Source organism: Salmo trutta, chromosome 8 (assembly GCF_901001165.1).
Source record: "Salmo trutta chromosome 8, fSalTru1.1, whole genome shotgun sequence".
NCBI classification, from domain to species: domain Eukaryota; kingdom Metazoa; phylum Chordata; class Actinopteri; order Salmoniformes; family Salmonidae; genus Salmo; species Salmo trutta.
This window is the reverse complement of record NC_042964.1, coordinates 48729044-48743813: the sequence shown is the minus strand read 5'-3', so window position 1 is coordinate 48743813 and position 14770 is coordinate 48729044. Positions and strand designations below refer to the sequence as shown.

At 47.5% G+C, this 14770-nt stretch overlaps 1 protein-coding gene across 1 annotated transcript in view; it reads right to left on the bottom strand.

Moving 5' to 3' along the window:
• LOC115197990 (plexin-A4) overlaps positions 1–14770 on the bottom strand; it is a 255585-nt gene that overhangs the window by 39343 nt on the left and 201472 nt on the right. The window contains exons 8-9 of the mRNA XM_029759647.1: positions 11270–11373; positions 280–379 (exon numbers count right to left, since the gene is read on the bottom strand). Of these exons, the coding sequence (XP_029615507.1) occupies positions 280–379; positions 11270–11373 (204 nt within the window). The remainder of the gene's footprint in view (positions 1–279; positions 380–11269; positions 11374–14770) is intronic.

Below are 14770 nucleotides of genomic sequence, written 5' to 3'. Positions count from 1 at the left end.
TAGGTGTGAACGTCTGTGTGTGTGCTGATGTGTGCATGTGAGTGTGTGTGCTGACTCTGGATCCCACTCCGATGAGAAGGACACAGTTCTTCCTGTTTAACGCTCAGGCACACAGACTGCTGGGAGATGGAGGGGGGGAATAATTGTTTTAGTTCCAGGAGGACACTCCTATCCAGGAGAGAAATCTGGAAATATGCCGGAAATGTGCTTCTCTCTCTCTCTCTTTCTCTCTCACACACAAACACACATAAAAAAAACACATTGTCACATTATCCATACCGTATTTACTGGCTGAGGTTCTGGACACAGTTGAGTTGTTGACCGAGTTGTAGGCCGTCACCTGCTTGGGGACCAGGGCCATCACAGAGTTATCAGGCACCTGCAGAGAGCGGGAGAGAGAGAGAGAGAGAGCGGGAGAGAGAGAGAGAGAGAGAGAGAGAGAGAGAGAGAGAGAGAGAGCGAAAGAGAGCGAAAGAGAGCGAAAGAGAGCGAAAGAGAGCGAAAGAGAGAGCGGGAGAGAGAGCGGGAGAGAGAGCGGGAGAGAGAGAGAGAGAAAGAGAGAGCGAGAGAGAGAGAGCGGGAGAGAAAGAGAGAGCGAGAGAGGGAGAGAGAGAGAGAGAGAGAGAGAGAGCGAAAGAGAGAGCGAGAGAGAGAGAGCGGGAGAGAGAGCGGGAGAGAGAAAGAGAGAGCGAGAGAGAGAGTAAGAGAGAGCGAGAGAGAGAGTAAGAGAGAGCGAGAGAGGGAGAGGAGAGGAAAGAGAGAGAGAGAAAGAGAGAGAGAGAGAGAGAGAGAGAGAGAGAGAGAGAGAGAGAGGGAGAGAGAGAGAGAGAGAGAAAGAGAGAGCGAGAGAGGGAGAGAGAGAGAGAGAGCGGGAGAGAGAGAGAGAAAGTGAGAGAGAGCAGAATGACTAATCACCATCCTCAATGAGTGCATTCTGATTCTGCCAAGTGCATTCTGAATACATAACAATCCCCAATGAAGAGAGATGTGGCACTCAGCCACTAAACCCCGGATCACCATACAAATCACCATCCACACGTCATAATGTGTTTATCCTCCATCTAGAACAGCTATGATTGGATGCTCAGGAAGCCTTTGTGATTGGCCTGTGTGATCTAATCAGCCCATACACATATGATTAGTGGTAGTGAACGGGGGTGATGTATATCACTATGTGTGAGATGGGACGTCTCAGCCTCCCATTTCAATAATACCCTTCTTCTGGGGCGAGGGGGGAGTGTGTGTGTGTGAGAGAGATTGAGAGAAAGAGAGATGGGCTCCTACTTTTCAACACGACAGAAATTGATTCAATTAACATAACTGGGAGAGGGGCTGATCCCAGCCGTGCACAAACACACGTACGTGTACGCAAACACACACACTCTGCATCATTTCACCAGCGAGCCCCCCCGGCTAAGGCAGGGTTAATTGAAGAAGTGATCTCTTTAATAGAGTGGGAGGGGTGTGTATGGGGAATAGGGGTGCAGGGCTAAGAGTCTCAGGTGTGTGTTTGGGGTTATTATTACATAATTTCACCCGCTCCCCAATCCACTCCTGGTGCATAATGTGTTAGTATCGTGACAGGTGACACCCATGGGAGGGTCCAGGGAGATTCCACAGGGATCCAACTACCCCCCTCTAACTCTAAAACATGGTCCCTAAGCAGTAATCCAACTACCCCCCTCTAACTCTACAACATGGTCCCTAAGCAGTAATCCAACTACCCCCCTCTAACTCTACAACATGGTCCCTAAGCAGTAATCCTACATGTTTACTAGTTCATATAATGATGTGTGTGTGTGTTTGGGGTTGTAATATTGGGAGGGAGGAGGAGAGGTGGGATGGGATGTGAGATGACAGGTGGGTCTGGGTGATTTAGGAAGAGGGAGAGGAGGAGAAGATAGACTGTTGTCTCATTAAACTGATGGGATGGCCAGATCATATGTCAGAGCAATGCTCAGGGCTACAATGTGATTCTCCCTACATTCAATAATATATACATATTAATATATGCTATTTAGCAGATGCTTTATCCAAAGTGACTTATAGTACAGTGAGTGCATACAAACGTCTATTTTAGCAGAAAGGGCATTGAAACTTTAGTTTCAACCAAAAGTGAATGGGTTCTATGCTAACTGTACATAGGGGGATAGAAATAGAATAGTTCTATCTAGGAGGGTGAATGGGTCTGTGCTGTATTCATAAGAGCCCATTAGGATGACAGTTAGCAGAGTCTAATTCCATTCAGAGTGCGCTTTGATCCCATTCTATATTCCATATTTCTGTATTACATTATACCCATTATAACAAGACAGACGTGGGACTTCTGGAGGCTGTTCAAGAGGGGAAATCTGTCTGACCAAAGTCGACAGTAATCAATGATATTCATGTTTTACTAGGTCACCAAGACATTCATAATATATAAGTGTGTAACCTCTTCCACTAACGATGGTGTTGTACAAAATCTACGTCATATAAACTGACCTGCTGGACCAAAAGTGAACAAGAAGATAATCGGCGCTAGATAATACATCATAAAAATATAGTGTCATCTAATGTTAGTCTGGTCATACGATGAGAGGAACGTTTTGGAGTGGGCTGACTGAGTGTGAATCAGCGGGATGTTTCCAGTCCCCCTCCTTACATCCCTCTCTCCTCCCTCTCCTCCCTCCCTCTCCTCCCTCCCTCTAACAGGCTTTGAGTGTCTGAGTCTGTTTTTTTGTCAAGGAGAACGCACCCTGCCTTCCCCCTCCTTCCCCTCCCCAGCTGAAAACTGAATTAACTTCTGTCTTCATTATCTCATTCCGGTTTCCAATCAGGCTTCTAATCCATTCTACCTCGCTGTCTCGACCACCACACCCACGACATCCCACTCGCCGCCGTGACATTTAATTTAAGCGTCATGCGGCGGGCAGACCCCCCCCCCCCCCGGAAAGCTCATTTGGAGGGCTGCTGGCTGAGGTGTCCACATTATTTACACCATAAGGAACGTCGCTCCGCTCCTATTTCCACCGGTCCATCATTCCGGCTCGCTGGAGGGACGGTTGCCAAGAAGGGAATGTACCAATCAGCAGGATTTGTCATAATGGGGTTGTATGTCTGTCTGTCTGTCACTGTTCATGCGTGGCAGGTGTACATATGACAGGCTTGTCTGGTGTATGTCCAGGGGAAGGTTTGCGTGTGTGCGTGCGCGTTGTGTGTTTGCATATTTAGGAATAGTGTCATGTTGTCCATGCCTGGAATGGAGCTGGACATACTGTATGTGTGTGTTCTGAGCATGTGTGCCCACCTATGCTAATGCCTGTGTTCTAGTGTGTAAAACTCCCAGATCTTAACTCCTCTCCTTTGGTCTCCTCTGCTCAGACAGAGTTGCCATGGCGTTTCGACCGCCTGCCCTTTGTTGGTCATCTCCCTGCCTTTAATCCACCCTCCCTCGGCTGATTACTTCTGGGGTGTCTAGTCAGTCAGGCCCTGATCCTCTGTAACGACCTGGAAGTGCTCTGACAGGCCCAGTCTATTACAGGGGTCACAGGTCACGGGGTCAGAGCCAATAAGGCGGAGAGGAGGGAGAAAGTCATGACTACAAAAGCAATAGTCTCTCTACTGATCGTCATCACTGCTGGTTCTACAGGGGGATAGGAGCAATGATATAGTCGGGTGAGACAACTGCCCTTTTCCAAATGTTTTCTGAACCGTGTATGGAGGTTATTTTCAGTTCCTCTAATGGGTGTGCTGTAGCTATGGAAATAGAATAAACAGAGTTCACTTCTTCTGAATTAACATTTTTCTTTTCTTGGACAATGCTGTTTTCTATTCTATGATATTCTATTGTCTGAATGAAAGCTGTAATCCTACAATAGAAGATACAAACACTAAAAACATTGTATCTAGGGTTGCAAAATTCCTGTAAATGTCCCCAAATTCCCCAGTTTTCCAGAAATCCTGGTTGGAAGATCCTTGAAATTACGAGGGAATCCAGGATTTCTGGAAAACCAGGGAATTTTGGGAAAGTTACCGGAATTTTGCAACCCTGATTGTACTGTCTAGGGTCCTGATCAACCCTGATTGTACTGTCTAGGGTCCTGATCAAAACTGATTGTACTGTCTAGGGTCCTGATCAATCCTGATTGTACTGTCTAGGGTCCTGATCAACCCTGATTGTACTGTCTAGGGTCCTGATCAACCCTGATTGTAATGTCTAGGGTCCTGATCAACCCTGATTGTAATGTCTAGGGTCCTGATCAAGCCTGATTGTAATGTCTAGGGTCCTGATCAAGCCTGATTGTACCGTCTAGGGTCCTGATCAACCCTGATTGTACCGTCTAGGGTCCTGATCAACCCTGACTGTACCGTCTAGGGTCCTGATCAACCCTGATTGTACCGTCTAGGGTCCTGATCAACCCTGATTGTACCGTCTAGGGTCCTGATCAACCCTGATTGTACCGTCTAGGGTCCTGATCAACCCTGATTGTACTGTCTAGGGTCCTGATCAATCCTGATTGTACCGTCTAGGGTCCTGATCAATCCTGATTGTACCGTCTAGGGTCCTGATCAACCCTGATTGTACCGTCTAGGGTCCTGATCAACCCTGATTGTACCGTCTAGGGTCCTGATCAACCCTGATTGTACTGTCTAGGGTCCTGATCAACCCTGATTGTACCGTCTAGGGTCCTGATCAACCCTGATTGTACTGTCTAGGGTCCTGATCAACCCTGACTGTACTGTCTAGGGCCCTGATCAACTCTGATTGTACCGTCTAGGGTCCTGATCAACCCTGATTGTACTGTCTAGGGTCCTGATCAACCCTGATTGTACCGTCTAGGGTCCTGATCAACGCTGATTGTACTGTCTAGGGTCCTGATCATCCCTGACTGTACCGTCTAGGGTCCTGATCAACCCTGATTGTACCGTCTAGGCTGCTGATCAACCCTGACTGTACCTTCTAGGGTCCTGATCAACCCTGATTGTACCTTCTAGGGCCCTGATCACTCTGATTGTACCTTCTAGGGCCCTGATCCATCCTGATTGTACCGTCTAGGGTCCTGATCAACCCTGATTGTACTGTCTAGGGTCCTGATCAACCCTGACTGTACCGTCTAGGATCCTGATCAACCCTGATTGTACCGTCTAGGGTCCTGATCAACCCTGACTGTACCTTCTAGGGTCCTGATCAACCCTGATTGTACCTTCTAGGGCCCTGATGCATCCTGATTGTACCTTCTAGGGCCCTGATCCATCCTGATTGTACCGTCTAGGGTCCTGATCAACCCTGATTGTACTGTCTAGGGTCCTGATCAACCCTGATTGTACCGTCTAGGGTCCTGATCTTGGCATGGAAGCTTGGCAGGAAGCTTGGTTCCAGTGATGTACTGGGCCGTTTGCACTACCCTCTGTAGCGCCTTACGGTTAGATGCCGAGCAGTTGCCATACCAGGCGGTGATGCAACCGGTCAGGATGCTCTCGATGGTGCAGCTGTAGAACCTTTTGAGGATCTGGGGGCCCATGCCAAATCTTTTCAGTCTCCTGAGGGGGAAAAAGTTTTGTCGTGCCCTCTTCATGACTGTCTTGGCATGTTTGGACCATGATAGTTCGTTGGTGATGTGGACACCAAGGAACTTGAAACTCTTGACCCGCTCCACTACAGCCCCGTCGATGTTAATGAGGGCCTGTTGGTGGCACTATGGTGTTGAACGCTGAGCTGTAGTCGATGAACAGCATTCTCACATAGGTTTTTCTTTTGTCCAGGTGAGAAAGGGCGGTGTGGAGTGCGATTGAGATTATGTCATCTGTGGATCTGTTGGGGCGGTATGCAAATTGGAGTGGGTCTAGGGTGTCCGGGAGGATGCTGTTGATGTGAGCCATGACCAGCCTTTCAAAGTACTTCATGGCTACCGACGCGCGTGCCACGGGTGGGTAATCATTTAGGCAGGTTACCTCCGCTTCCTAGGGCACAGGGACTATGGTAGTCTACTTGAAACACATAGGTATTACAGACTCAGTCAGGGAGAGGTTGAAAATGTCAGTGAAGACGCTTGACAGTTGGTCTGCGCATGCTTTGAGTACACATCCTGGTAATCCGTCTGGCCCAGCGGCTTTGTGAATGTTGACCTGTTTAAAGGTTTTGTTCACGTCGGCTACCGACAGGGTTATAACACAGTCATCCAGAACAGCTGGTGCTCTCGTGCATGCGTCAGTGTTGATTGCCTCGAAGCAAGCATAAAAGGCATTTAGGTCGTCTGGTAGGCTTGCCTCACTGGGCAGCTCGCGTCTGGTTTTCCCTTTGTAGTCCATAATAGTTTCAAGCCCTGCCACATCCGACGAGCATCAGAGCCGGTGTAGTAGGATTCAATCTTAATCCTGTATTGATGCTTTGCTTGTTTGATGGTTCGTCTGAGGGCATAGCGGGATTTCTTATAAGTGTCCAGATTAGTCTCCCGCTCCTTGAAAGTGCCAGCTCTAGCCTTTAGCTCGATGAGAATGTTGCCTGTAATCCATGGCTTCTGGTTGAGATATGTACGTACAGTCACTGTGTGGATGAAGTCATCGATGCACTTATTGATGAAGCCGATGACTGATGTGGTGTATTCCTCAATGCTATTGGATGAATCCCAGAACATATTCCAGTCTGTGCTAGCAAAACAATCCTGTAGTGTAGCATATGCGTCATCTGACCACTTCCGTATTGAGCGAGTCACTGGTACTTCCTGCTTTAGGTTTTTGCTTGTAAGCAGAAATCAGGAGGATAGAATTGTGGTCAGATTTTCCAAATGGAGGGTGGGTGAGAGCTTTGTATGCATCTCTGTGTGTGGAGTAAAGGTGGTCTAGGATATTTTTTCTAAATTTTTTGCTTATAGCCTTATAGAGTTGGTTGAGTGCGGTCTTAGTGCCTGCTTTGCTTTGTGGTGGTAAATAGACAGCTACGAATAATACAGATAAGAACTCTTGGTAGATAGTGTGGTCGACAACTTATTGTAAGGTACTCCACCTCAGGCGAGCAATACCTCGAGACTTCTTTAATATTAGATATCGCACACCAGCTGTTATTGACAAAAAGACACACACCCCCACCCCTCGTCTTACCAGAGGTAGCGTCTCTGTTCTGCCGGTGCATGGAAAATCCCGCCAGCTCTATATTGTCTGTTTCTTCGTTCAGCCACGTCTCGGTGAAACTTAAGATGTTACAGTTTTTAATGTCCCGTTGGATAATCTTAATAGGTCATCCATTTTATTTTTGATTGCACGTTAGCAAGGAGACTGGAAGGCATTGGGAGTTTACTCGCTCGCCTCCGGCTTCTCAGAAGGATCCCCGATCTGCGTCCCCTTTTCCGGCGTCTTTTCTTTATGCAAAAGGTGTGGATCTGGGCCTGTTCCAGTGAAAGCAGGATTTCCTTCTCGTTGGACTCTTTAAAGAAAAAAGTTTATTCCAGTCCGTGGTGAGTAATTGCTTTTCTGATGTCCAGAAGTTATTTTTGGTCATAAGAGACGTAGCAGCAATTTTTTTTAATTTATTTAACCATTATTTTACCAGGTAAGTTGACTGAGAACACATTCTCATTTACAGCAACGACCTGGGGAATAGTTTCAGGGGAGAGGAGGGGGATGAATGAGCCAATTGTAAGCTGAGGATGATTAGGTGGCCATGATGGTACGAGGGCCAGATTGGGAAATTAGCCAGGACACTGGGGTTAACAGCCCTACTCTTACGATAAGTGCAATGGGATCTTTAATGACCTCAGAGAGTCAGGAGACCCGTTTAACGTCCCATTCGAAAGACAGCACCCTACAAAGGGCAGGGTCTCCAATCACTGCCCTGGGGCATTGGGATATTTTTTAGACCAGAGGAAAGAGTGCCTCTCACTGGCCCTCCAACACCACTTCCAGCAGCATCTGGTCTCCCATCCAGGGACTGACGAGGGCCAACCCTACTTAGCTTCTGTCACGTCCTGACCATAGTAAGTTGTTATTTTCTATGGTAGAGTAGGTCAGGGCGTGACAGGGGGTGTTTGTCTGTTTTTTGTATTTCTAAGTTCAGTTTCTAGTTTTGTATTTCTAGGTTGGTTTTTGTTTGGCATGACCTCCAATTAGAGGCAGCCGGTTGTCGTTGTCTCTAATTGGATGGTCATATTTAAGTTGATGTTTGTCCCACTTGTTTTTTGTGGGTGATTATATTTTGTGAGTAGTGTTTGTTCCTCCACGGTTTGTTGTTTTGTCCTTCAGTTTATTTTTTGTATTGCATTAAGTTTCACAGTTTAATAAATATGTGGAATGAAACAGATGCTGCATTTTGGTCCGATCATTCAGACAGCCGTGACAGAATCACCCACCACCAAAGAACCAAGCAGCGTGGAATGGAGCAGCGGGAGGTGATATTAGACGGGAAAGGACCCTGGAGGCAGGCTGGGGAGTATCGCCATCTGGAGGAGGAGATCGAGGCAGCAAGAGCAGAGCGGCGATACTATGAGGCGCTATATCCACCAAGAGGCAAGGACGAGAGGCAGCACCAAAACATTTTTTGGGGGGGCACACGGGCAGATTGGCTAAGGCGGTTTTAAGACCTGAGCCAACTCCCCGTGCTTAGCGAGTGACCGAGCAAGCACCGTGTTATGCGGTGATGCGCACTGTGTCGCCAGTGCGCACTCACAGCCCGGTGCGCTCGGTGCAAGCTCCTCACCGTTGCCGTGCTAGAGTTGGCCAGCAGCCAGGAAGAAGTGCGTTGGCTCAGCGTATCTGGTCTCCAGTGCGTCTCTTCGGTCCAGGTTATCCTGCGCCAGCTCTACGCACGGTACCCCCCTTTCACCAGCACAGCCCAGTTCATCCTGTGCCGGCCCTCCGCCCTTGCTGGGCTCAAACAACCATCCAGCCAGGATGGGGTGTGCCAGCCCTAAGCTCCAGACCTCCGGTGCGCCTCCGGAGCCCAGTACGTCCTGTGCCTCCTCCTCGCACTCGCCCTGAGGTGCATGTTACTAGTCTGGGACCTCATATGCCAGCTCCACGCATCAGACCTCCAGTGCGCCTGCCCAGTCCGGGGTGTCCTGTTCCTGCTCCCCGCACTCGTCCTGAGGTGCGTGTTACTATTCTGGCGCCTCCTATGCCAGTCCCACGCATCAGGCCTCCAGTGCGCCTCCACAGCCCAGTACGTCCTGTACCTCCTCCTCGCACTCGACCTGAGGTGCGTGTTACCAGTCTGGCGCCACCTATGCCAGTCCCACGCATCGAACCTCCAGTGCGCATCCCCAGCCCGGAGCCTCCAGCGACGCTCCCCAGCCCGGGGCCTCCAGCGACGCTCCCCAGTCCGGGGCCTCCAGCGACGCTCCCCAGTCCGGGGCCTCCAGCGACGCTCCCCAGTCCGGGGCCTCCAGCGACGCTCCCCAGCCTGGGGTGATTATATTTTGTGAGTAGTGTTTGTTCCTCCGGCGTCACAGTTTGCTGTTTTGTCCTTCTGTTTATTTTTTGTATTGCATTAAGTTTCACAGTTTAATAAATATGTGGAACGAAACAGACGCTGCATTTTGGTCCGATCATTCAGACAGCCGTGACAGCTTCAGAAGCAAGCCAGCAGTGGGATGCAGAGTGGTATGCTGCTGTCATAGACAATAAGTAAACAAAATAAGTTACACAAAACGCAAAAAAAAATAAAAAAATAGCACAATTGGTTGGGAGAATGTAAAACGTCAGCCATGTTCTTCGGCGCCATCTATTAGTCTATTAGTCTATTGGCTGGAGAAATCAACGTAGTCCATTTAGAACTGTCAAAGGATGTGCATGTTCATTCAATAGCTTGGCAGAGGCTTTTAAGCCTGCTAAAACAGAATTCTGCCTCTTCTTCCTCTTCCCTTTGTCATCAGACATTATTGAAACGGACTGATACACGACTCTGAAAAACATTATTTCTGACTGATCCAACGGCATAATCAGTCCTACGCATCAACAACCTAAACCAACATGATCGGACACAGGACGTGTGCAATACTGTCAGGTTGCGTGCGTAGACATCTTGTGAAGCCTCTCTAGTCTCTTTGGTACTTTTACTCATGTAATACTAGTTTAGGTGCTTTCCTACCGTCAACTCTGGCTCGCAGAGTTCTAATCAAAGTCAGATTTTTAATGAGTTTCTGTTTCCTTCAGTGTTTGGGGGGAAATAAATGTGGTAGTGGGTAAAGGTGCTGTCTGTCTGTCGAATGGCGGCGTTTGGAAACAGAAACAACAAAGAGAGCGGCTGATGACTCCTGAACTCAGAAGGCTGGAGAAGCGAGGGAGGCGGGAGATATGGTGAGGCAGGCGGTACAGATAGAATCAGTTAAACAAACTCAAAACACAAATCTCCCTCCGGCTCTGTCTGATGAGATCAGGAGGTCTATATGAGAAAAGAGTCGTGAGTGGTGTGTGTGTTTTGCAAAGAGACCTTTACAGGGTAATCTATTTGATGAAACATTTATGAGGTTGAGCCAGCATTTTGACTGGCTGATTAGCTGCAAAAGTTAACGTGGAAATGGAATGACACTCAGGTGGAGTGAGTTTACCTGTGAGTGAGTGTGCAATATGAATTTATCTAGTGTACCGTCTACATTATGGTAGTACCTGGAAGTCAATCATCTCAAACATGTATTTACCTGGAAGTGGATACTCTAATGGTTAAAGCCTAATCTGGACCATGGGTTTACCTCTAACTGAACACTATGCAGCATAATATAAACATGGAAACATGGTGCACCACACTGTATTATACACTATGAGAGGGAATAGTTTCGTTTTGATATTGCAAATACACACTGGAGGGGAAAACAAACTACAGTTAATTCCATTCATCCATTTTGCTTGTCTCAAACAGGCTTTGTTGGTACACTAGCAAATCACCAGTCCCTTCTGTACAGCGTACAATCTTCTCCACTACTGTACCCAATAGAAATACAATGAATTATACTTCTAGGGTGTACCCTCTCCATCCTGAGTGAACATGGGTATGACTCCACCTGTAGATATGCATGTCCCTTGTAGTATAGATATGTGTGTTCTAGATAGTGATGCGTGTACCTGGTAGTATAGATATGTATGTTCTAGATAGTGATGCATGTACCTGGTCGTATAGATATTTGTGTTGTAGATAGTGATGCATGTAACTGGTCGTAAGTCAGAATGTAGATATGTGTGTTTAAAAAAATAATTTACACACACCTTTATTTAACTAGGCAAGTCAGTTAAGAACAAATTCTTATTTTCAATGACGGCCTAGGAATAGTGGGTTAACTGTTCTAGATAGTGATGCGTGTACCTGGTAGTGAGCAAGCATGTTGAGTCTCTTCCAGTCGCTCTCAATCTTGGTAGAGAGGTCTTCGTCCATCAGGATCGTACGCTGACCTCTGCCCTGGCGCCACTCTGTGAGGGGGCAAAGGTAAAGACAGGTTAGGGCACTATAGGGAGAAAGAGAGATTTATATCCAGCCTGCACAGAATGACCTTTTCCACAAGATGCAGTGATCACTATCACATAGTGAATCCATGTCACGCTCTCTTTTTGTACACTCCTTTGATGTCACACACGCAGGTTGGCATTTATTGTCATGAATCTTTCCCTGGAGGCAGCTCTGTAGAGTGGTCACTGACTGGTACAGCCACAAAGTCATCAAATCTGATTTTAAACATATTGTTACAATATAGCCAGTTTTGACATTCTAGATGGCCCGTGTAGTAAAAAATCACTTATTTCTGCCTCCAGGGCAAGATTCATGACAGTGAATGTCAACCTGTGTCACATACACACTGGTTCTACAGGAGCCATGTATGTCTGGACTGTGAGAAGAGAAGGTGAGTGGCTACAGTGAAACAGATCTGGAGTTCGTGGAATCCTTCCTTGAGGCCAGCATGAGATACCCAGGCTACAAAGTAGCGATACCGAGAAGTAGAACGAGTGACAACGAGTGTTAGTAGCAAGAGAGAACGATAGGGAGGACAAGAAGAGATAGAGGGAAAAGGGAGGAAAATTAATCACCCACTCTGCTCTTTGATAGAGAGCGGATTGGTGGCCTTCACTGGGCCCTCTCAATCCATGGATGTGATTATCGCTACTAGCCAAGGTCCCTACTTCCTCTTTCATCTGTGGCGGGCCCCTGGCCCCCACGCTGATTGCTCTCCACCATCAACCAGCGCTAAGCCCCCTGCTGAACTGTCTCTTATTGTCATTACTGGGAACTAGCTAGGGCAGGAGAAACCACACCACTGCTACCCCATTCAGCTGGACTTTCAGTCTCAGCTAGAGATACCACACCATTGCACCCTCAGGAGATACCCCACCAAAGCACCCTAAAGAGTAATCCAACCACCGCACCCTTCAAGAGAAACCATACCACCGCACCCACTCGAGATACAACACCACCAACAGATACACCACCCCAAAGACATACGAAATAGCCCACCACCCTCACCACCGTAGAGAAACCCCACCACTGTATTCCCTCACATTATAATGAAAATAAAATATATTGTGGAAAACAAACAAGGAGGTGATAGTCTTTGTTTGCCGCATTTGAGTTTATATAAGAATGTGTCACTGTGTCGGTGTTGTTCCTGCCTGGCGTCGGCCACTGTCATCTCCTATTCCAATCACAAATAGACCAACAAAGCAGCAATCACAGGGCGGATGATGAAACACGTCCTAGGAGGGGTGAGGAGAATAACTTTGGCATCAGAAATCTCCAGGAAACACAAAGCCTCCTATTGTTTTCTCTCTGTACTGTACATCTTTCCATCAACATGCAAATGACCTGAGTCTCCAGTTGGGCCAGAGTAAACAAACCAAAGGAAGAGGAGAGAGGGAATTGGAAAAAAGGAGAGGAAAGAAAGGATGAAGTTGGAGAAAACCAGAGTAAGATGAGATTGCCCCTATATCCCAATCCTCCCAGGTCTCTCTGTGTGGAGCCCAGTGTTGTAGATGATGGCTTTGGGGAGTGGAGGGATTCTAGAACATCGGAGCTCCTACAGTGAAGGTGAAGGTTATTGAGGTAGTTGATATACTGCAGAGGGGGAAGCAGTGAAGGGTATTGAGGTAGTGTTGATATACTGCTGAGGGGTAAGCAGTGAAGGTTATTGAGGTAGTCTTGTTATACTGCAGAGGGGGAAGCAGGGAAGGTTATTGAGGTAGTGTTGTCATACTGCAGAGGGGGAAGCAGTGAAGGTTATTGAGGTAGTGTTGATCTACTGCAGGGAGGGAAGCAGTGAAGGTTGTTGAGGTAGTGTTGTTATACTGCAGAGGGGGAAGCAGTGAAGGTTGTTGAGGTAGTGTTGTTATACTGCAGAAGGGGAAGCAGTGAAGGTTATTGTGGTAGTGTTGTTATACTGCAGAGAGGGAAGCAGTGAAGTTTGTTGAGGTAGTGTTGATATACTGCAGAGGGGGAAGCAGTGAAGGTTATTGAGGTAGTGTTGTTATACTGCAGAGGGGGAAGCAGTGAAGGTTATTTTGGTAGTGTTGTTATACTGCAGAGGGGGAAGCAGTGAAGGTTATTGTGGTAGTGTTGTTATACTGCAGAGGGGGAAGCAGTGAATGTTGTTGAGGTAGTGTTGTTATACTGCAGAGGGGGAAGCAGTGAAGGTTATTGAGGTAGTGTTGTTATACTGCAGAGGGGGAAGCAGTGAAGGTTATTGTGGTAGTGTTGTTATACTGCAGAGGGGGAAGCAGTGAAGGTTATTGTGGTAGTGTTGTTATACTCCAGAGGGGGAAGCAGTGAAGGTTATTGTGGTAGTGTTGTTATACTGCAGAGGGGGAAGCAGTGAAGGTTATTGTGGTAGTGTTGTTATACTCCAGAGGGGGAAGCAGTGAAGGTTATTGTGGTAGTGTTGTTATACTGCAGAGGGGGAAGCAGTGAAGCTAATTGTGGTAGTGTTGTTATACTGCAGAGGGGGAAGCAGTGAAGGTTATTGAGGTAGTGTTGTTATACTGCAGAGGGGGAAGCAGTGAAGATTATTGAGGTAGTGTTGTTATACTGCAGAGGGGGAAGCAGTGAAGGTTATTGTGGTAGTGTTGTTATACTGCAGAGGGGGAAGCAGTGAAGATTATTGTGGTAGTGTTGTTATACTGCAGAGGGAGAAGCAGCACACACACGTACATGCATACGCACATACATACACACAATTCACTCCCCCCACCCTCACACACGTACCTATACCTCCCCACACACATCCCCCCACACACACAAAGCAGGTCTTGCTTGGATTGGTTCTCACGCCATGTCCCCTCCAATCGTGCCTCCCTCAGGGGGACCCGGCATGGGGAATTAAAAACAATACCTGGGACAAAAAAACTCTTGTCAAATTTGTTTTCAGGAGAGCCTGCAAGATGGAAACTGAGGATTGTCAATATGGGGCAGGAGGTTGGGGGGGGGGGAGTTTGTCCGGACTCGGGAGGCCCGTTGATCTGTTAGTGGAATCATGCAGAGATGCTTCCTCTCCCCCTGAGTGGACCGTTCCATTCTGTGTAATATCCTTCTACCTATTGTCTTTTATACGATACATAAATTACACCGCTTTCCTCCTAAACTACTTCTTGTAGTCCCAATGCCCCCCCCCCCCCCAGACGCAGTGACAACACGCAGTGAGAAGTTCCTCAGACTAAATGTCCAATTCTCTATAATAATAATAAACAATAAGACAACACATTGCCCGGTGGTCGCCATGAAACAATTTCACAACGGAGCGCTCGCCAAAAACCTAAACCAATCTCTTCACTTATCAGAGAGACATTCCACCATCACAGCTCCATATGCCAATATAAATATACTATT